Source organism: Peromyscus maniculatus, chromosome 2 (genome assembly GCF_049852395.1).
Source record: "Peromyscus maniculatus bairdii isolate BWxNUB_F1_BW_parent chromosome 2, HU_Pman_BW_mat_3.1, whole genome shotgun sequence".
NCBI classification, from domain to species: Eukaryota; Metazoa; Chordata; class Mammalia; order Rodentia; family Cricetidae; genus Peromyscus; species Peromyscus maniculatus.
In genome coordinates, this window is record NC_134853.1 from 58,581,164 (window position 1) to 58,604,819 (window position 23,656).

At 42.9% G+C, this 23,656-nt stretch overlaps 1 protein-coding gene across 2 annotated transcripts; it reads left to right on the forward strand.

Moving 5' to 3' along the window:
* The first annotated feature begins 1,296 nt into the window (after nucleotides 1-1,296).
* Srsf12 (serine and arginine rich splicing factor 12) lies at nucleotides 1,297-23,396 on the forward strand. 2 transcript variants are annotated; one of them, XM_076564028.1, is made up of 5 exons: nucleotides 1,297-1,686; nucleotides 14,472-14,571; nucleotides 16,340-16,451; nucleotides 16,612-16,753; nucleotides 21,603-23,396. In XM_076564028.1, exons 1-5 carry the CDS (start codon nucleotides 1,391-1,393, stop codon nucleotides 21,970-21,972), a joined length of 1,020 nt encoding a protein of 339 aa, XP_076420143.1. In that variant the 5' UTR covers nucleotides 1,297-1,390; the 3' UTR covers nucleotides 21,973-23,396. The 2 variants fall into 2 exon arrangements, with proteins under 2 accessions (XP_076420143.1, XP_015849683.3); XM_015994197.3 differs by having other exon boundaries at nucleotides 1,555-1,686; nucleotides 14,472-14,576; nucleotides 16,348-16,451.
* Nucleotides 23,397-23,656: the final 260 nt, after the last annotated feature.

Sequence of the window (23,656 nt, forward strand, 5' to 3'; positions counted from 1 at the left end):
CCTTGCTGGCCAGCAAGCTTCTGACCTCACAACGCTGGGCTCCCAGGTGTGTGGCTATGCCCAGGTTGGATTTTGTTTTTGTTTTTGTTTTTGTTTTGACACGGGTGCTGGGAATTCTAACCTCATGTTTTCACAGCAAGCACTCTCATCTACTGAGGCATCTCCCCTGTCACTAGACCTGCTACTCTCCTTGATGAGCCTCTGCAAGTCCGGGAGTGTCATCTGATGCTTGGAAGACATGATTCAACAAAGCAGGATCTTCGCTTATAAAGCCTAGAACTTTGGGTAAATGGGATTTTTTTTAAAAAATCTGGGACAGGGAGGATTTTTAATCTGGACCCTTAGGAGTACCATGAAACATCAAAAGGATGATAAAGCACAGCTTCATCACTTACTCAACACAGCTGGTTAAGACACTGGCCAAGCTTAGTGCAGTATTCCTGTTTTTAAATTATTTTTTTTTATTTTATGTGTATAAGCATTTTGCCTACATGTATATAAGTATGTATGTATGTACATTCCATGTGTGCTTTGTGCCCCACAGAGGCCAGAAGAGGATGTTGGATACCCTGGAACTGGAGTTAAGGGGTCTGTAAGCTACCATGTGGACGCTCGGGATCGAGCCAGGTCCACTGCAAAAGCAGCCAGCCCTCTTTAGCTGCTGAGCCTTCTCTCCAAGCCCACCCCTCCCCCACCCCGGTGTAATATTACTTAGTTGTCTACACTTGGAAACGTTCCTGCCTCAGGCCCGCAAACAAAAGGCTGTTGTTTTGAAAGAGGTACTTAGCTGCTTCAAAACGTCTGGAAATTGGAAGAGCAGATCTATGCAGTATCAGTGAGGACAGGGCTCACTTAGCCCAGGCTGGCCTCAAACTCCTTCTGTAGTAGAGGATGACCTCTGATCCCTCTGCCATCACCTCCCGAGCGCTGGGATTACCGGGGCCACCACCATTCATTCCTGTTTCATGAGATACTGGAACAGTGCGCCTCCTGCATGCTAGGCAAACCCTCCACCAAATGAGCCCTCCTCCCCCCACATCCTTAGAGGATAACTTTCATTAAGCCACCCAATGTATTACATTTGTTGCAGCAGCCCCGCTAGCCGATACAAAGTACTCTCAACTTTCCTATTATTAAGTCCAGCTGGAGCTTCAAGAGTGGAGCCACAATACCTAAGGGTTTCTAGGCCTAAAACCTTGTTACAAAAATGCAAACAAGCAAACAAAAGGCCTCTTGTCTGGGTTTCTTTGATGCTCTCCCAGTTTACTGCTGCCGGCCTTTATACTCAGAGCCGCTGTGCCGTAGTGGTTCCTCCCCACTCGTGTGTGTACATTTGTTCTCCATTGAAGATGGAGTTGATCTCTCCGGGGGAAAGCTGGGCTATGCTTGCATGCCCGCAATAGGGGCCCTGTCCCTTGCTCATGGCTCTTTCGAAGCCCTGCCCGGAATCTTTTCTGGGGCTGCTTGGGTGAGGGCGTGTCTGTTCCCCAGCAGCCCAGGCAGTGGTCAGGTCGGTGATCGCGCGGTCGCTCAGGCCCCGCGCCCCCCGCCCGCGTCTGCGGCTGCGCGGCCGGCCCGGGAGGGGGCGCGGCGGGCGGCTGGGAGCGGGGCCGCGAGCGGCATGTCTCGCTACACCAGGCCCCCCAACACCTCCCTGTTCGTCAGGAACGTCGCCGACGCCACCAGGTGAACCAAGACGGGACCCTGCGCGAGTACGGGCCGGGGCGGCGAGGTGTCGGGGTGCGGGCTGGGCAGTGGGCTGTCTGGCTGTCGGATGCTGGCCCGGTACCCCGGTGCTGAGTTGCAGGCTGTCAGAGTGCCAGCCAGGTGTCCGGGTACCAGTCGGGGGTTGGGGTGCTGGACTGGTGTCGGGACACCGGACTACGGGCTGTCGGGGTGTTGGGGTGCTGACTGGGTGCTGTCGTGATGTCAGGATGCTGGCCGGGTGTCGAGGTGCTGGCTGTGGTGGCAGTGATGGTCCCGGCCTTGTTGTCACTGCGTCCTGCAGACGCCGCCCACTAACCTTCCGGAGGAACTGGGGCTGTCTCATCTCAGGATGCGCACCTTAGGCCTTGCAATTTCCTCTGTGCTGTTCAGACAGTGCTTATGGCCCAAATTTAATGTACGAGGCCGGCCTGGTCTATAAAGCAAGTTCCAGGACAGCTAAAGCTGTTACACAGAGAAATCCTGTCACAAAAACAAACAAACAAACATGAAAACAAAACAAAACAAAAACCCAATAAATAAATATATACATACACAAACGACTGGTCAATTCGATGTATATGTTTTTGAGTGCTGGGAACAGTCTTAGCCTTCATCATGGTTAAGTAGTCAGTTTCAGTGCTGGGAGTCTTTATCTCCTCCAGCCCTCTTTGAAAATTCTGTCTAGATGATGCCAAGCATAGACCTTAAGAAATGCCCCTTTTCATATAGCGCTTTTTCCTTCAACAGGAGCCAGAGGGAATGGGAGGGGTGACATTAATAGACACCTGAATTTCACTGGAATTATTTAACCCTCATTCTAGTTCTGCAGTCTTGTCCACTTAAGGAAAAGTTCAAGTTCAAGGAGTTGCCTGGACCCAAATAGGCACAAATCTATACAGCTCTTCACTTGTTACCTGGAGCAATCATGATTTAAGTTTTGTTTTGTTGAGAGAAGGTCTGTACCTAGTCCAGGCTGGCCTCAAATTCCCTACATAGGCTAAGATGACCTTGAATTTCTGATCCCTATTTCCTACACCTCCCTCTCAAGTACTAGGATCATGGGTGTGTGTGCCACCACTACACTGATAATTTACTTTTAGGGATATTAAGTACTTCACAATAAGCACCAGGTCTTCATGGCATGTTTACAAAAGAAACCCCAGGGCTTTCCAATTCTAATGGCCACAAAGCTAGGCGGTGTAATACAGGTGGGTGAAGCGGTCAGCTTAAAGGCATAGTAGAAGGCGTGGGCTGCGGCAAATGGGCACGCACCATCTAATGGGGAAGCCCTGATGCCACTTTTTCTTTTCAGTTCTAGAGAAGCAAACCCAGGGCTTTATGCATGCTGGGCTCCCCTACTGAGCTATAGTGACAGGGACATCAATTCAACTCATTTTGTATCCCAATCAGGACTTGGCTTTCCCTCTTTCTGCTCCGACCTCTCCCAGAGCTGTGCTTACAGGCATGTGCCACTACTACCCCCAACTGGCCTCATCTTACTTTCAAGAGAAGTCAGAAACCTGGATTTTTGTGTCTATTTGTATATACTTAAATATACAATATATAGTGTATATATTTGTAAGTTTTAAAACATGGGGTTGGGGATTTAGCTCAGTGGTAGAGCACTTGCCTAGCAAGCACAAGGCCCTGGGCTCGGTCCTGAGCTCTGAAAAAACAAAGTTTTAAAACGTTAGCATTATTAAGTCGTATAAGGAGCCAGCAACATGGCTCTGTGAGTAGTTGCCTGCCTCCAAGCCTCAGCATCTGAGTTCTATCCCTGGGACCAACATGGCGGGAGAAGAGAATAACCTCCTCACGACCTCCGACCTCACATAAGCCACATCCACACACACAATAACTAAATAAAGATGTATTCAGTTGAATAATGTGAATTCTCATTTTTGTAGATTTAGAAGCTATAAAATACTGGCTATTTTAGATTTCTATAATGTCCAAACATTATGCATAATAAATAAAACACATCTGGGCTGGGGTGTAGCTTAGCTGTAATTGCTTGTCTTAGATTCGTGAGGTCTTGGGTTCTGTCCCCAGCACCATAAAGTAAAACAAACAAATAAAAACATGTCTTCATGTAACTACTAACCTTGGATCCAGCGAGCCCTCCACCCTGTGCTGAGGCTGACAGCTGAGAGTTACTAATTCTATTTTCTGTTCTTTCATCACTTTTTAGCCTGCCCCGGGGAGGTAATCAAAACTGAGATTATTTTGTATCAAGAGAATAGTAGTTTCTAGTATTGTTAAATATTCACTATGTGACAGGTGCTATGTGAAAAACTCTGAATAAGCCAGAGAGATGGCTCAGCAGGTTAAAACACTCGTGGCCAAGCTTGACAACCTGAGTTCAGTCCCCAGGGCAAACAAGGCAGGCGGAGAGCTGACTCCTTCATGCTGTCCTCACCTCCACATGAACATGGTGACATGTGTGCCCGACACACACATGCAACAAATGTAATTTTTAAAAACTTCACATATATTATCTTATTTAGTTTTCACCATCCTGCATGTCTTAATTAGGATTACCATTGCTGTGATGAAACACCATGACCAAAGCGATTTGGGGAGGAAAGGGTTTATTCGGTTTATGTTTCCACATCACTATTCATCATCCAATGAAGTCAGGGCAGGAACTCAAGCAGGGCAGGAACCTGGAAGCTGGAGCTGATGCAGAGGCCATGGGGGATTGCGGCTTACTGGCTCGCTCCACAGGGTTCCCTTAGCCTTCTTTCTTATGGAACCCAGGACCACCAGCCCAGGGATGGCACCACCCACAATGGAGTGGGCCTTTCCCACATCAGTCACTAATTAAGAAAATGCCTTACAGCCTTCACACAGCCCCATCTTAAGGAGGCATTTTCTAAATTGAGGCTCCCTCCTCTCAAGACTCTGGCTTGTGTCAAGTTGACATAAAACAAGCCAGTACACTGTATGTATGCTTAACTTTTATTTCAAATGAGGCCTTGTCTTGTTTTTGTTTTTTGTTTTCTTGGTGTTGGGGAGTTGAGAGAGGAAGGCAGGGTCTTATATATTCCTGGTTGTTCTTACAGGCACATGATACCACATCTTTAAAGATCTTGTCTCAAAAAAAAAAAAAAAAAAAAAAAAAACCAAAAAAAAAAAAAGAAACAAAAAAAGGAAGAGAAGAAAAATAAAATGAGATTATAAAGAAATTTATTTGGCTGATTTTCTTTTCTTTTTTCATGTGTTTTAAAAGTGTGTATATACGTGGGGTTGGGGGTCAGGGGTCATCCTCTACTTCCCTCTACCTTATTTTTCTGAGACAGGGTCTCTCACTGAACCCAGAGCTCACTATTCCAGCTAGACTGTCTGATCAGCAAGGCCAGGCTTCCATCTCATGGGGCAGGTCTATCTCGGTTACTGTCCTGTTGCTGTGAAGAGAAACCATGACCAACACATCTCATGAAAGAAAGCATTTCAAGGGGAGCTTGCTTACAGTTTCAGAGGTTTAGTCCATAATCATCATGGTGGGGTGTGTGGCAGCAGGCAGGCAGGCAGATGCTGGAGCAGTAGCTGAGAGCTTACATCCCGATCCTCAAGCAGAGAGAGAGAGAGAGAGAGAGAGAGAGAGAGAGAGAGAGAGACTGGGCCTAGTGTGGGCTTTGGAAACTTCAAAACCTACGCCCAGTGATACACCTCCTCCAACAAGGCCACACCTCCTAGTCCTTCTAAACAGTCCACCAACTGGAAACTAAATGTTCAAATATACAAGCCTGTAGGGGCTATTCTCATTAAACTACCATAAGACCTTATATCCAACTTATAAAAACATAGTTGGTTACACCCATAACATGTTGTACCTATGGGTGTACCTTGCTTGCAGGTTGGTTCTGGAGGGTAACTAATAGCATTGGCAGTGGTCTATAATGCTTTATGTGTGTGGGGTGGGTGGGTTGAGATTCCATTGGCCAGTAACTAAAAAAGAGGTAACCTATTCTTGGTACTGACAGTTTTATTTGGTAGTGTATGGTATCTAGTTGGCATATCTCCCTCCCCCATTATAGAGTAAATCCATTTAAATGCCTTTTATATATGTATATATTTTAGGCAACTTCTACTGTAGTAGGTTTCCATATGACTTTTTCAGAAGTCCTTTAGAGTTAATTATCCCTTCCTGTATTCCCTCCAGCACCCTGCCCCTCTTCCTGCCCCATTCAGTCCTTCCTGTTCTGTTTTTCCCTTTTATCCCTTTATAAAATGGCATTCTATTTCCCCTCCCTTAAAATTCCCCTCCTCCCCCATAGCCCTTTACTGATTACATAAACTGTGGGTATTCCAAATGAAACACACATATCTAAAGATTCAAAGCTAATATCTATATATGAGAGAAAATATCTGATGTTTGCTTTCTGGGTCTGGGTTACCTCCCTCAGAATGATTGTTTCCAGTTCCATTTGTTTATGGGCAAATTTCATGATTTCATTTTTTTCCTTTTTCCCCTCTTATTGAAAATAGATTTTTTTCTCACAATATATCCTGATTATGTTTTCCCCTTTCTTTATTCTTCCCGGCTCTTCCCTATCTCCCCTCCCATCCAGATCCCCTTTCTGTCTCTAATTAGAAAACAAATAGGCTTCTATGGGATTATAATTAAAATATAAAATAAAACAAAAACTAACACATTGGAATTGGACAAACAGAAGAAAAAGACCCAAGAGAAGACAAAAGGAACAGAGATCCTCTTCCTCACACTCAGGAATCCCATAAAAACACTAAACTGGAAGCTATTATATATATATATATATATATATATATATATATATATATATATATATATATATATATATGAAGACCTGTAGGGTAAAAGAGAAGAAAAATATACAACTAAAATAAAAATAATCATTTTTTAAATGAAGAGCTGTGACATGCCATTATGAGACAAGGAGCCTCCAGAGATGCTGGTGAGTTCATTTTCTGTTGGCATCTACTGCTGGGCATACAGCCTACCAATGAGAGTAGTTTGTTTCCCCAGTGAGACTCCTTTGGAGGAAACTGAATTTTCATTTGCAAGTGGCTATCAATTGTAGACCACTTCTGGGTTAGGGGTGGGGACTGTGTCCCTTCTCCTTTCAGCCCTACGACCCAACTGATGCAGACCAGTGCAGGCCCTGTGCATGCTGCCTCTTCATTCTCTGAATCCCTGTGTGCATGGATCATGTTGATTTAGAAGGACTTGTTTTCTCGGTGGTCTCGATCCCACTCTGGCTCACTCTTTACACTTCCTCCTCCAATGGGTCCTGTGAGTCCTGAGGGGAGGGATTTGATGGAGAGATCTGGTTTAGGGCTGAGTGTTCCAAGGTCTCTCACTTTCTGCATTATGTCTGGCTGTGGGTCTCTGTATTTGTTCCCTTCTGCTGCAAGAGGAAGCTTCTCTGATGATGCCTGAGCAAGGCATGGGTCTATGAGTATAGCAGAATGTCATTAGGAGTCATTTTATTGCTACTTTTTTGTTTGTTTTTAGAAGAGTGGTATTTGATTTTACTCTAGGTCCCTAGTCTCAGGTTCTGGGTCACCCAGGTAGTGTCAGGTATGGGTTCTATCTTGTAGCGTGGGCCTTGAGTTAAATCAGGTATTGGTTGGTGACTCCCACAGGCTTTGTGCCACCATTGCACTAGCATCTCTTGCAGGCAGGACACCATTGTAGATTAGACAGCTTTTGGCTGACTTGGTGTTTACGTTTCTTTTTTGGTAGTGTGCAGAGTACCATCCTGTACTAAGGACACTAGCACACAGGCTCTGTGTAGGCAGGCACCAGCTCAGCTTCTCCATGTTCACTGAGTTGTGTAGGTATTGTCTTCAGCAATAGGGCTTTGCTGTCAGTTTGTGGAGAGCAACCTGTAGTCTTGGCAAGTGCCAGGACTGTTTGGAGATTCCCTTGAGATCCCTTTGACTAATAACTCACTTAGATGTAACTCATTCCTGGTACTAAAAGCTTCCCCCATTATTTGGCAATTTTATTTAGATCTCCTTCGTGTGTGTGTGTGTGTGTGTGTGTGTGTGTGTGTGTGTGTGTGTGTAAGCTTCTGATTTAGTTTTTTTAACAGCTAATTAATATTGATTATCCATTCATCAGTTGATGGATATCTAGGCTGGTTGCATTTCCTGGCTGTTGTGAATAGAGCAGCATTGAACATGGATACACAAATATCTCCATAGGAAGATGTAGAGTCCTTTGGGTGTATGCCCCAGAGTGGTATAGCTAGATCTTGAGATAGATAAATTCTCGGCTTCCAGAGGAATCACACGCTGATCTCTTTAGTGGCTGCACCAGTTTGCATTCCAATCAGCCATGACTAAAAGCTCCCCTTTCTTTGAATCTTCACCAGCATCTCAGCATCTCCTGACATTTTTCTTTGGCCATTCTGACTGGTATAATATGAAAAAATTCATTAGATGCGTTTGTCAGCTGTAGAAGCTTCCTGTGGGTTATTCAGTCATTTGTGTATAAAGTCATATTATCTCAACTAAGGCTATTTTGACTTCTTCCTTTCCTACTTGTGCCCCTTTAGCTTCGCCTGTCTGGTTGCTTTGGTTAAGGCTCCGAGTACTGTTTGGAACAGGAATGGAGAGAGCAGACATGCTTATCTTGGTCCTGATTTTAGTGGAAATGCTTTGACTTTGAGTGTTGTTTGTTTTTGTTCTTTTTAAGCTTCCAAGTTACCATTAAGTTGTTACTATGAGAGTGCTCAAGCTTTTTGACAAAGGCACTTAGTGTTAAACTTTTCCTCTTAGGACTGCCTTCATTGTGTTCCATAGATGTTCTGTCTTTGTTTTCACTTAATTATAGGAAGTTTTCAGTTTCCATTATTTCCCCCTTGGTCCAATTTTCATTAAATAGTATGCTGTTTAGTGTCCATGAGTTTGTGTACTTTCTGCCTTTTCTATTGCTGTTAATATACATATCAACATACATTCTTTTGTGGTCATATAGGCTGCAGGATGTTATTTTAGTTTCCCTATATCTGTTGAGACTGGCTTCGTATCTTAATATGTGGTCAGTTTTGGAGAAAGTTCAATGAGCTGCTGTTCTTTAGTGTTCGGGCAAACGCACTGTAGATATGTGAGGTCTACCTGCTTTATGTTATCATTAACTCCAGTGTCTCCACTTAGTTTTTGTCTGGGTGGTCTATTGATGACAGTTGGGTATTGAAGTCACCCACTATCACTGTATGAGGGTCAATATGTAATTTTAGAGCTAATTTATGAAACTAGTTGCCCTGTGTTTGATACATACATGTTTCGGATTGGAATATCCTGTTGGTGGATTTTTCTTTAAGTGAGTATGGAGTACCCCTCCTTACTTCTGATGAGTTTTGGTTTGAAGTCTGTTTTGTCAGATACTAGAATATATACACTTGCTTCTTGGTTCCATTTGCTTGGGAATTCTGTTTTCTGTCCTTTTACACCAAGATGGTATCTCCCCTAGATGGTGTGTTTCTTGGAGGCAGCACAAAGATGGATCATATGGGAAATTGAGACCATTAATACTGATAGTTGTTGAACAGTGTTTGTGGACTATTCCTTTACACTGTAGAAATATATGTCACTGTGATTGGTTTAATAAAGAAGTGACTGGCCAATAGCTGGACAGGATATAGTTAGGTGGGAGAACCAGATTAAGGACACTGGGAAGAAGAAAGGCATAGTCAGAGGAGTTGCCAGCCAGACACAGGAGGAAACAGGAGGTGCAAGATGAAAGAGAGATAATGCCATGTGGCAGGATGTAGATTAATATAAATGGGTTAATTTAAGTGGTAAGAGTTAGCTAGTAACAAACCTGAGCTATTGGCCAAGCATTTATAATTAATAATAAGTCTCTGTGCATTCATTTTGGAGCTGGCGGTCCCAACAAAAACTCTGCTTACAAGTGTTTATTAGTTCTTGTTTTGTTACCATGGTGTTGTTTTCTGAGACTTCTGAGACCTTGTGCCTTCTTGGGTGTGTTTAGTCTTCCTTTCAGACCGAGGTACTCCCTCTATTATCCTCTGCAGAGCTGGTTTAGTGGATGTAAATTAAATGCTTTAAATCTGCTTTTATCATTAAATATTTTATTTCTCCTTTAATTACAACTCATAGTTTTGCTGAGTATAGCAGGCTGGGTTGGCATCTCTGGTCTTTTAGAACTTGTAGAACATCAGTCCAGGGCTTTCTTGGTTTGGTGGTCTCCATTGACTAGTCAGTGTGTTGGTGGCTAGAGAGATGCCTCAGCAGTTAAAAACACTGGCTACTGTTCCAGGTGACCTGAATTTGATATTCCCAGCACCATGTGATGGCTCACAACCATCTGTAACTCTGGTTTCCAGGGATCTGATATCCTTTCCTGGTTTCACTGAGCACCAGTCACACAAGCAATACACCCACATACATGTAAAACACTTCTACACAGAAAATAAAAGTAAATCTTAAAAAATTACTGTAATTCTGATGGACTTGTCTTTATGTGTGATTTGATCTTTCTCTCTTGCAGCTTTTAATACTCTTGTTTGTTTGTTTGTTTAAGTCCTGTACTTTAGTGTTTTGGTTATCATATGTTGTGGGGAGTTTCTTGTCTATTTGGTGTTATGTATACTTCTTGTACCTTGATAGGCAACTTCTTCTTTAGATTGTGGCGAGTTTCATCTATGATTTCATTGAAAATATTTTCTGTGCCTTTGACCTGTTTTTTTCCCTCCATCTTCTATACCTATGATTTGTAGGTTTGATCTTTTCATAGTGTCCCAGATTTCCTGGATGCTCTGTTCTTAGTTTTGTTTTGGTTTTGGTTTTTTGGTTTTTCAAGACAGGGTTTTCTCTTAGTTGTTTTGTTTTAGATTTGGCATTTTTTTGATTGCGTGATCCATTTCTTTTACCTTGTCTTCAAGGTTTGATGTTCTCTCTTCTGATCCAATCTCTTGGGGATATTTTCCTCTGAGATCTTTGTTTGGATTCCTGAATATTTTTAAAAAGTATTTCCCTTTGGCTTTTCTTCAAAGATCCTCTCTCTTTTTAAACTTCTATTTTCATATTTTAAACTGTGCTCATCTTTTCATTCAACTTCAGGGATTTATACATATCCTTTGAGTTCCTTGAACATATTTATAATTGCTGTTTTGAAGTCTCGATCTTGTGCATCACCTAAGTTGCTTGTCTCAGGGAATATTACAGTGGGGGTGCCAGTTTCTGAAGGAGACTAGCTGTCATGGTTGTTCATGGTGTTTGTGTTTTTGCAATGGGATGGAGCGTCAGGATTAAGATTGTTTGTGGTGTTTCTTGGTGTGAATTTCTGGTCTCACTCTTGTTGAGTAGGTATTTGGATCTTTGCTTGCTGTTACCTAAACTTGTTGTGGACCAGTTAAATGATGCTTGGTTTTCAGTCTTGAGGCCATTCTGGGTTTCATTGTGGGGATCCCCATGGTTCCTAGTCAGTGCTGTGGGTAGGATGACTGACATTCAGATGGACCAAAGCCAGTTTTTTCAGGAGACCCATTCCTTCTGATTTATTGAATGAAGAGGTGAAAGAAATAAAAAAAAAAAACATTGCCAACTAAAAGACTATTTGAAAAGGCAGCCAAGCAACATTAAATAAAGTATATCATAAACTAGACACTGCCTGGGCATATAGTGGATACCTAGTCAATGTTAACTGAATCTTTATGTAATAGTTCCTAGATCCTCACCTCTAGCCTTAGTTACTCATCTATTGGGCCATCAAGATGGTTTATCAGGAAAAGGCACTCCATGTGCAATCCTGACAACCCCACATTCCCAGATCCTACTGTGAAAGAGATTTAACTCTTAAGAGTTGTCTCTGACCCTGGCATGCATGGCACGTGCCTGCCCGGACTCACGGACTCACATCATACACACAAACAGACGTTAATATGAAACTAAAATTTTCAACTGTAATTAAAAGTCAGACGTTATTATCTAGTCTGGAGAGGAGTTGGTTAACCTCACTTGCATGCCCACAGGCTTTGTGAACACAGCACATCTCCTTCCGCAGCTCTGCACCAGGAAGCTCCCTGTCTCCCCTTTCTTTCTTTCATCAAGCTCTTTACTAACTTTCGTCCTAACAACAACTTCCTTCCTTTCGCTGCAGCCAGGAGCTGTGCAGTCACCTTGGAGTCTCCCCGCTCTGCATTGCTTCCAAAGCATTCTTCTTTCTGCAGAGCCGTGCTGTGAACTAGAAGCGTAAGGCCGAGTCCCTGTGAGCTCCCCGAGGCCATGTGATTAATAACAGACTAGTGTGTGATTCCGTCTCCATCATTTGCTAGCTCAGCGATGTTACCGACAGGCTAACCTGTCTGTAAACCACCATAGAGCTGTGAGAATTAAATGACCTTCAGATGAGCAGCTTGTGTATGTAACTGTCAGCTCGCACTGCTGGACAAGTTGTACCTCCGGTTAAATTGTAGCTCCACAAAGACATGACGCCACTGTCAGGTCCCAAGGAAACTCCAGTTCTCCAGACTCCAGAAAGCATTTCAAATATCCAGAAATGAGCTCAGCCTGGACTACAGGAGGATTGCAAATTCCCTCCAGCTCACAGACTCCCTCCCCCAAAGCTACTCATTCTCCTTATAATACTGCTGTTCTCGCTATGTTCTCTCTGTAGTCTGCTCCTGCTTCTCTCACTATTTTCTCTATTCCTGTCCCCTTCTGTGCATCCCTCGCCCTCGCAGACAGCCCTGGCCAGGGCCAGTCTACTTCTTTCTCTCTCTGTCCTGGACTCTTCCAGATGTCCTGGCTGTTTCTCTCTCTCTCTCTCTCTCTCTCTCTCTCTCTCTCTCTCTCTCTCTCTCTCTCTCTCTCTCTCCCCTATCTTTTTAAAGTAAGCCCTGTGTCTATAACGGTAGAAAGCATACAGAAGGCTCAAACCACCATCAACTATAAGAATAGTTATTTTGCTTTGGGTTATATGGGAAAATACACATTTTTTGGTTAAAGTTCAAGAAATAATTCTGAGACTGCTTTTGATTCTAATTCTTGCTTTCTGCGTACAAAATTCCAATAAACATGAAGTTATAGTGAGACAAGTGAATATATGAATGAATGAATTCTTAAATGAAACCATCGAGTCTTGTGATGGAAGTAACTTTCAAAGGTGCATGTGCTGAGTTTAACAACCACCTGTAATGTTGGTAAAAATACAGACTCCCAGCCCCCTAATCCAGACTCCCTGAACTAGGGTCTCCAAGAGAGAAAGGTTGAGAGTGGTTTGGTTTGGTTTCCCTTTTAAAACCTTGGGTGAAATTGGCATGATGGTGCAGCCTGCAGTCCCAGCCCCTGGGAGGCCGAGGCAGAAGGACCAGGAGTTCAAGGCCAGCCTGGGCTACACAGCAAGACTCGGCTCTCCTGTTGTGCCCAAATCTCGGGGGTCCCCAAAAGACTGCCGCGGAGCCTCAATCCCATATGTAAAAGCAAAGAGTCTTTGTTATCTTCAGGCTCCAGGGGTGAGAGCAGAGCCCAGAGCCCAGGCAGGGTGGGGTTTTTTTTGTTTTTTTTTTGTTTTTTTTTTTTTTTAATCAGAGCAGAGGTTGGGGTGAGGGGACTTCCAGGGTTCAGGACCCTGATTGGCTGACATTTGTCTGGGGGTATCTGTAAAACAGAAATAGGTGTGTGCTAGACTCTGGGACATCTGGCCACCTTGTCTGATGGTTGGAATGCTTGGGATGTCAGGTACTTTTCCCTGGGTGGGGTCAGCTTATGGCTTTCCCTGGGTCTGGGTGTTGCCTGTCACAGAAGCTGGGTCTGGGCCTTTAAGCCTGTCATGGCAGCTGTGTGGTCAAGCTGTTTTGGGGCCCCTCCACATCCCCCCTCCCCAAAAGAAAGAAATGTAGATAATTGTTACAAGAGACAGTTTTAGATACAGAAGTTTAGACAATACACTTAATTTTTTTTTTTTTTTTTTACTTTTATTTGTGTGTGGTCCTCTCTCTCCATGCTTGAAGATTAAAAGACAACTTGCAGGAGATTGATGGGGCAATGTCTTTGTGTATGCTGTGAAAATATGTTGCTCTGATTGGTTAAAAAATAAAGCCATTTGGCCTATGGCAAGGCAGCTTAGAGGTAGGTGGAAAATCCAAACAGATAGACAGGAAGAGAAAGGAGAGGAAAAAGCAGATGCCAGCCACCACTGAAGGAACAACATGCCAGCAGACTGGTAAGCCATGACCACGTGGCAACTTATAGATCAATAGAAATGGGTTAATTTTTTTTTTTTTGATTTTTCGAGACAGGGTTTCTCTGTGTAGCTTTGCGCCTTTCCTGGGACTCACTTGGTAGCCCAGGCTGGCCTCGAACTCACAGAGATCCGCCTGCCTCTGCCTCCCGAGTGCTGGGATTAAAGGCGTGCGCCACCACCGCCCGGCAGAAATGGGTTAATTTAAGATATAAGAGCTAGATAGCAAGAAGCCTGCCATGGCCATAGTTTAAAAATAATATTAGCCTGTGTGTGTGTATTTGCATCTGAGCAGCTGCTGGAGTGGCAGGTGAGAGAGATTTGTCCTGACCGCCAGCCAGGTGGGACACAAGAAAACTTTCAGCTAGAGGAGATTGTTCTCTCTTTCCACCATGTGGGTGTAAGGTTTTGAACTTAGGTCTTTAGGCTTAGCTACATACCCATTGAGTTGAGCCCTCTCATTGGCCCAACAATACATTTTATTTTGAAAGTTTCAATTGGATTTCTGTAGGCAAAGTGTTTATTCCAGCTATTTATATTTCTTTGCCTTATTTCTATACCACTCCAGGCCTGAAGACTTACGCCGAGAATTTGGTCGATATGGCCCCATAGTAGATGTTTACATCCCACTTGACTTCTACACTCGCCGCCCCCGAGGATTCGCTTATGTTCAATATCCTTTATTTTATATGTGCATGCAAATATACATGGGCTTATATGTATTTAGGGGTGTATGTTATGAGATCGACATTGTCTAATGTTTATCTCAGAAAATCTAAAAGAGTCCACAGTAGCTGGCAAGTGCTCCCATACCCCCAGTTTGGGCCAGCTTGTTAGCTAGACTCCAACCATAAGCCTAGCATGACAAAAGGCACCTAAGCTGGAGCAGAGTAAAGAGGGAGGGTGGACACAGGTGTAAAGCCTGGAAGAATGAGGCCTTTATCAAGCAAAAGACAGATAGTTTTTGAGACTTCCGGCTTTCCTACATTTATTCAGAGTTCTGGAGTCAAAGCTAAATCTGATTTTATTGGTTCTACATCTCTGAAAAGTCCACTTTGCAAGTCCTAAAGAGTTAAATGTTCAAGACCCAGTGTCCCTGAGGTCATTGCCAGTCTCCTTTTGTGTGCATTTTTTGAGCATTTTTGTTTGTTAGTTTAAGAAACTAGTAACAAGGCCCAGCATGGTGGCTCAGACCTTTAATCCTAGAGCTTGGGAAGCAGAGGGATTGCGGTTGGTTCAAGGACAGCCTGGTCTATATATAGAGCTTCAGGCCAGGCAGAGCTATAAAATGAGACCCCGTCTCAAGAGAGAGAGAACAAGCTAGTAAGCAACCTCCTGAAATACAGCTACGTCCATTTTACACAGCTATTGTCCATTATAGTAAGGCTTGGGATCATATGCTCTAGAGGAGGGAATTTAGTGGAGCATTTCAAATCAGGATATGTGATTCCAGATGGTCACAGATTGTTTTTGAATGAAAAATGAGGACACTACTGCTCCTATATATAGTTGAGGACTTTTCCTCATTGTAGACATGAGAGAGAAAACAGCCCAGGGGCATCTGGAAGGGCCCAGGCTGAACTGGACTATGGGGGGAGGGGCAAGAGAGGAACTAGGACCCAAGAGGCCAAGAGAGCATATATCCAAAATAGTTAGTTGTCTTGTAGAGGGAAGAAAAGCTGGGGAAGGGGAGGGGAAGGGAGAGGAGGGGAGGGGAGGGGAGATGAAGGAAGGGGACAGACTGGTTAGGGTAGGGGGTAGGGTATGCCAGCCAGGATGACTCTGTAACAGGTACTTGCAAAGCTGAAAGAAGGTGGCCAGCATCCACTTTGATATGTTAATAGGCACCTCAGCCATTTCCCAGGTTTCTTTGAGACCTAACTGTTTTCCTGTTATTTCATACTTACATCCCAGTAGTAACACCTAAGGGACTGTTCAAAGTAGTAGGTTCAAAGGTGGGCACCATCCTCAAAGGACCAAAGTAGTCCTTTGGGTTAGCTTACTTTTATTGTTGCAGTTTTGTTTATGAGTCATTTCTCCTAAATTTCATAACTAGACTTTTAGTGATAGAGTACTTTTATTTACAGAATAAAAGCTTCTGCACACTGATATTTTCAGTGAAAACCCTGATGGATCCTTTCTCTGAAAAGGGGGTTGGGTATAAGCTCTAAACAGTTTATTGTAAAATGCCAACTAATTTGATATTAATTTTTTCTCACATTTCAAATTATGCTGCTAATTGTAACTACTGTTCCTTTTTTAAATTCATGTTTCTAAATCACAAGAGGGGATTTGTTTTCATAATAAAATACAAAAGCTTTTCTGGTTATTGATATTGGAGCCAGAACTTGGTTTTCCTGTAACTTAATTTCACATGTAAATAATACCCTAGAAATATTTTTACTTACCATCTGATGTCCAAAGTGTCCTTAACAGCTGATCATGTTTGAAGATGTTCGAGATGCTGAAGATGCCCTTTATAACCTCAATAGGAAGTGGGTATGTGGCCGGCAAATTGAAATACAGTTTGCACAAGGTGATCGCAAAAGTAAGTGTAAATGACCATTAGCTCTCGATTACTTAACAGAATGGGCCTCAGCAACAGTAGCGTTTTACTTAAAGTTCTTCAGAAAGTGATATCGACTGAGTGGCAGCAACTGTGGTTTTCAGGTAGGGAACCATTAGAAGCCTTGTTCTTCGTATTCCAGCACCAGGCCAAATGAAGTCCAAAGAACGCCACCTGTGCTCTCCAAGTAACCACAGGCGATCCAGGAGCCCCAGCCAGAGGAGATCTCGGAGTCGAAGTTCATCCTGGGGAAGAGACCGGAGGCGGTCAGACAGCCTGAAGGAGTGAGTTCTGAAAGCAGCTGTGCACGGCTTCATTGTCTACGTTTTCTGGAAAACATTTTAAAGAATACTGGGGTCGGGCTACTTAGATGATGGTTTTGTTTAATATGCACAAACAAACTTTTGTAGGAAGATATGCTCTTCTCTATCATGCATTGGTTCTGCTTGTTTTCCTGGGCAGTGGGGTTGAACTCAGGACCTGGCACATGCTCGTAGGTACTCTACTACACCTCCACAGGCATGGGGGCTATATTCCCAGCACCCTCTCCTTTTCAAACTTTTTATCTTTAGACAGGCTCTTGTTATTTTGGTTGTGTGCGTTATAAGTACATGCTTATGTATGTGTGTGCACATGAAGGCGTGTGGGTGTGCATGCATGCGTGTGGTTAGAGGTTTATGTCTTTCTTGATCACTCTCTACCTTGGGTTTTGGTAATGGGTCTTTCACTTCACCTGAAGCTCAACCTTTAGGCCAGACTGACTGGCCAGTGACCTGGAATCCACTCTCTCCACTCCACCACATCCCATTGTTGGGTTTACAGATGTGCACCATTGCCTAACCTTTTAAAGGTGCTGTATAATCCAAGCTCACCTTGAACACACTATTTAGCCCAGGCTGGGCTCAAATTTGAGATGATTCTCCTGCCTCGTCTTCCCAAGTACTGGGATTACAGGCATACATCACCACACCTAGCTCATATATGGTTGTCAGCTTGGATTCACTGGATATATTCCAGTGTTCTTCAGTAACCGTTTGAAGTGTCAGGGGATTTGACTTAATTTGAACTTTTTAAATAGATTCTATGAAACTGGCCATAGTGGCACATACCTAGAAACCCAGCATTTGGAAGGCAGAATCAGGAAGATCTAGAATTCAGTCAGGCTAACTCAGGCATGTCTAGATCTGTCTCAGACTCCCCTCCCCACAAAAGAAAGATAATATATACCCCCCAAAGTGGGGAAACAGAGGCGGGATGTTGTGGGTGTCATGTGCCCTCTACCCCCAGTACTCAAGAATGGAATAAGCAGGATATTAAGCCCCAGGATCAAGGCCAACTGGGGCTACACACTAAGACCTTATCTCAAAAATAAATACATAAAATAATATATACTCAACAAACAAGGTTAGGAATTTTAGATAAGTAAAATTTTCCTAAATGAACCCAGTAATTCAGAATCTTGACTTTTGAAAAGGAGTAAACTAAAAAACTGTACTACAGTTGTTTATTGAAGAAAGGAGGTTGACTGAAGTAAAATCAATTTATTCTTTTTTTGTTTGTTTTGCTTTTCAAAACAGAGTTTCTCTGTATATCCCTGCTGTCCTGGAATTCCATCTGTAGACCAGGATGGTCTTGAACTCAGAGATCAGCCTGCCTCTGCCTCCCAAGCACAATTTATTCTTATAAATTGATAATGTATTTTTATTAAGAATCAATTCCAGCTATGCCCATATTATAGAAAGGAGACAAGAAAATAGTAAGTTTGTTAAGAAGTAACATTTGCAAGTTACCTGTTTTTCTACTTTGGAATCTGTATCTATTTTATTAGAACATAGTAAACCACGGTGGAAATTAAATGTTGATACTACTGAAACAGTCATTGAAACTGGATTGTCAAGCCCAAATTCCCTTGAACATTTATGGTTTAATGCTTTAACTTTTTCACTGTGGAATTTTAAAGTGAATTCTGATCTTAAAGTATGATCCGGATACCTGGATGTGGTGATAATTGAAAGGTAGAGGAGGAGGCTCTGGAATCTGAGGCCACCCTCAGCTACACAGAGTGCCAGACTAGCCAGGGCACATGTGTGCCAGGCTGAAAAAACAAGCAAGCAAATAAACAGAGAGAAGAGAACAAGAAAACCAGTACGCCTGCACTGTGGAGTTAGGGAGGAGGCTCGGTTGGCGAAGTGCCCATGTGCAAGCTTGAGAGTCTGAGCTTGGACCCCCAGCACCAAGGCAGAGCTGGACGCAGTGCCATGTGTCTGCAGGCCCAGCACTGGAGGAAGCAGAGACAGGCATTTCCCTGGAGCTAGCTGACCAGCCAGTTTAGACAATTAGTGAGAGCTGGATTCAGCGAGAGACCCTGTCTCAAAAATAAAGTGGAAAGCCATAGAGTAAGACACCCAGTGGTGTCTGGGCGGTGATGGCGCACGCCTTTGATCCCAGCACTCCAGAGGCAGAGGCAGGTGGATCTCTGTGAGTTCTAGCCCAGCCTGGTCTACAGAGCATGTTCCAGGACAGGCTCCAAAGCTACACTGTCTCAAATATATATATATATATATATATATATATATATATATATATATATATATATATAAATTAAAATAAAGAATTTAAAGAAGGCAAATTACCACAGAGTAACAGACGTTCTCCTTTAGTCTCTGCATGCTCACACACGGGTGCCACCACTCCCCCACCCCCATTCCAACACATGCACATACCCCACCACCACCACTACACAATTAAAAATAAAGACAGCCTTTTACTTCTGCAGAATTTGGGGCAGATTTTAGGAGTTTTGGGTCTGCAATGCCCTCATCTCTGGGAATTTTGTCTCTTAAGTCCCAGCCATTTTGATAGCTTTGATCTCTTGAGGCTTGTAACTCAAGTTTTGTTTATTTTTATTCTCTAATGCTTTCAGATTATAAGTGTTGTGAGGAGGGTTTTGCTTTTCTTTTGATAGAGAGTATCGCTGTGTAGCCAAGGCTGGCCTGGAACTTGAGATCCTCCTGCCTCAGCCTCTTGGAAAGCTGGGACAATAGGCATTTACCATCACGCTAGCTCATATAGCAGGTTTTGCTTTTACAAGCATTGTTTATGAACTTTAAAGAATTGTTTTCTTTATTTCCCTATTTGTGAGGTTTTTTTTCTTCTGATTTTTATGCCTGTTAACAGTTGTTTAACCCAGCTGGGTGCTGGGTACATGTCTTTAATTCCAGCACTTGTGAGGTTGGACGGGATAATCACAAAATTGAGATTGACTGGATTGCGCAGCAAGACCCTGTCTCAGAGAGAGACAGATAGACAGACAGAGACAGACACACAGAGAGACAGAGAGAATGCTTAACCCAATCTAAATTTATGGGACTTTTTGCAGAACTATGGCCTATGACACAGGGTCACACAGTAAAAATATTTTGGACATATATTCTAGTATAACAGGTATTGCAGACTGGTTACTTATGTTTGAGCCAAAAGCATGAGTGATAAAATTAGAAGGATTTCTTTTAGGACTGGAGCTGTGGTTTGGTGTATTCACCTAGCAAACACGAGGCCCCGTGTAGTTTTTTTCTTTTTCTTTTTTTACTCTTTAGGGGCACACCACCCAGCTCCCAGATAAATACACAGACATTTATTCTTACGAATGTTAAGCCTTAGCTTGGCTTGTTTCTAGCCAGCTTTTCTAACTTAAATTATCCCATTTCTCTTTAATTACTGTTTGCCTCTGGGCTTTTCAACTTTCTTTATTCTATGTGTCTTTCTTTCCTTCTTACTCCGTGGCCAGCTATGTGACTGAGTGGCTGGCCCCTGGTGTCTGCCTCTCCTTTTCTTGCTGCTCACTCCCTTCCCTAGATTTCTCCTCCCATTTATTCTCTCTGCCTGCCAGCCCCATCTCTTTCTCTCTCCTGCCTAGCTATTGGCCATTCAGCTCTTTATTAGACCAATCTGGTGTTTTAGACAGGCAAAGTAACACAGCTTTACAGAGTTAAACAAATGCAACATAAAAGAATGTAACACATCTTTGCATCATTAAACAAATGTACCACAGCAGAAACAAATGTAACACATCTTAAATCAATATTCCACAACAGCCCCAGGTTCTAGACCCAGTGCTGCCAAGAAAAAGAGTGTCTTGTCACTAATTTATTAAAATATAATGTGTTAATCAGATTTCCAATCATTATAACAAACATCTCCAAGAAGAACTTAGGGAGGAAAGATTTATCTTGCTCAGAGTTTCAGAGGATCCAGCCCATGGGAGGCTAGGTCCATTGCTGTGAGCCTGAGGTGAGACAGACTCTCGTGCCCAGGGACCTTATGGTGCAAACTGCTCAATTCATGGCAAACAGTAAGCCTGGAGGAAAGAACAGGTGATAAGAAACAGCTGTTGCCAGGCAGTGGTGGCACATGCTTTTAATCCCAGTACTTGGAAAGCAGAGGCAGGTGGATCCCTGATTCCCTGGATTCCAGGCCAGTCTGGTCTACAAAGTGAGTTCCAGGACAGCCAGGGCTACACAGAGAAACCCTGGTTCAAAAGACCGAGAAAGAGAGAGAGGAGAGAGGAGAGACGGAGAGAGACAGAGAGAGCTAGCGCTTTAAAAGCACCCCCAGTGATCCACTACTTCCAAGAAGGCCTCACCTTCTACCTTACACCTCCTCCTGATGATGCCATACACTATGAGTTCATCAAGGGACTAACCCACTGATAAAGTCAGAGCCCTCAGAATCCACTGGCTGGCAACCAGGCCCCTAATACTTGAGTCTGGGGAGGATATTTTCTTTTCCTTTTCGTTTTCATTTTACCAGTATGGGTCTTTTACTTGCATGTATGTCTGTGCCTCCCATGTATGCAATACTTTCAGAGGACAGAAGGTTCCAGATCCTCTGGAACTGCAGTTACAAACAGTTGTGTGTGCCTGAGCATGGGGTTGCTAGGAATTGAACCCAGATCCTCTGGAAGAGCAGCAAGTGCTTTTAGCCACTGAGCCATCTTGACAGCACCTGTGGGGGTATATTTCATATTCAAACCATTGCACATATTCAGTGCAATATAAAGCATGCCCGGAAGTACTGTCTCTTAACCTGTTGTCTTGTATAAAGTACATGCTCTAATGTCACACATGTTTTCAGGTCTCGACACAGGCGGTCTTCTTACAGTCAGTCTAAATCTCGCTCCAAATCACTACCAAGGCAGTCTACCTCATCAAGGCAGTCAAGAACACCAAGAAGGAATTCTGGATCTAGAGGAAGGTCAAGATCCAAGTCCTTACCAAAAAGGTCCGAGTCAATGGAAAAATCTCAGTCACGCTCACCTCAAAAGCAGACTGGCTCAGGGGCAAAATCAAGATCACACGGACGACACTGTGACTCCCTAGCGAGATCGCCATGCAAGTCCCCCAGAGCGTACAGCAGCTCCGGAACTAAGACCCAGACAGCAAAGCATTCTCATTTCCGGTCACATTCCAGATCTCAGAATTATCATCCTAAAAACAGTTGGTGAACAGCAACGTCTCGAAGAGCTCCAGGGCTCTGCTAAGTTATTAGACCTGGTTGTGGTTAAAATTCTTCAAGGCTTATAGAAATGTGAACTGGTGTTAGTCACTTTGGGCATACGGAAGGAATCAAATCGCCCTAACTCTGGCGACTAAATATTTGATCTCAATGTAAGGGCTTATCCACAAACCACTGTGTCTGCAGTGTCATCGGCAGGCTGTATTTTGTTCACATTGCAGCAAGGGGTACTTCCCAAAGGAAGTCGGCAAAAGGGAACCAATACAAAAATTCTCCTTAGATATTAAATATTATCAATAATGTCCTTTACAAAAACGTGTTTTACTCTAAAGCACTTTCCACATAAAAAGTAATTGTGACTATATGGAATTGCATAGGCCAAACTTAAACTCTCTGTGTCTTTCTTGTGACTTTTGTTTAAGCTTGGGCCAATTCTTGGTAGGTACTAGTTCAAATTACAGTATTCTCAAATCTCAAAAGATAAAATTTACATAGAGATTCCATAACTGTTTAAAAGATAACTCAAAGAGCATGTCATTGTTTTTTTAATACAACAGCATAGGCCAGTTGACATGAAATGATATAAATGTTTGCTTAAAATATGAAAACAAAGCCAGGTGTTGGTGGCACATGCCTGTAATCCCAGCACTTGGGGGATGAGGTAGGAGGGTCAAAACCAGCATGGACTGGGCTACATGAGACCCTGTCTAAAAATAAATAAATAAATAAATGCTTTTTTTTTTTTAAAGTTAAATCATTTTAGAAGTACTAGATTTTGAATGATTTGAGACTACTCTAAAAATTATGATGTGGAACACTCAGAATCCACAAATATTCATATTAAGCCTTACATATTTGAAGAATAGTACATTTTGTATAAATTCATATTTATACCATTATTTCTATATAGCTATTTTCATCTGCATTTTTTCTTTTTAGAGCTCTAGTTCAATATCCTAATTATATACAAAGTCTTTTTTAAAAAAGAATTAAACACTTAGTACATTATATGAAGAAGTACTAGCTAAGGAGATGGCTTGGTGAGGAAATCCACTCACCACCCAAACCTGGCAACCTGAGTGCAGGCTGGGCAATCTGAGTTCAGTTCCTGAAACCACTGAAAGGTAGAAGAGAACTGACTCCTGCAAACTGTCTCTGACTTCCACACTTGTACTATAGCATGTGTGGGCATACACACACACACACACACACACACACACACACACACACACACACAAATGTATGCAAAAACTTCATGTTCAAAGCTATATCTTCAAGCCAGACATGTAGCACACGCACATGCCTGTATTTCCAGCACTCAGGAAGCCAAGGCAGGTACTTGACACCAGCCTGGGAAACATAGAGACCCGATACACACACACACACACACACACACACACACACACACACACACACAGACAAAAGAAAAAGATTTCATAAAAACAGCTTTGAGGTGAGGTATGTGACTTTTACATTATGCTACTCTACATTTTAAAAACCAAATAAGTTTGTTGACAATTATTGCTTTTGTAGTTGTTATAACTTAGAATTTCTTTTAAAATGTGTTTGAGGTTTACATTTCAGAGGGTTTTGGTAGATTTGTGATTAAAAGGTTTGCATATGATTGTCATAAGAGATATGTTTACAGATTTTCTTTGTTGGATCACATTACT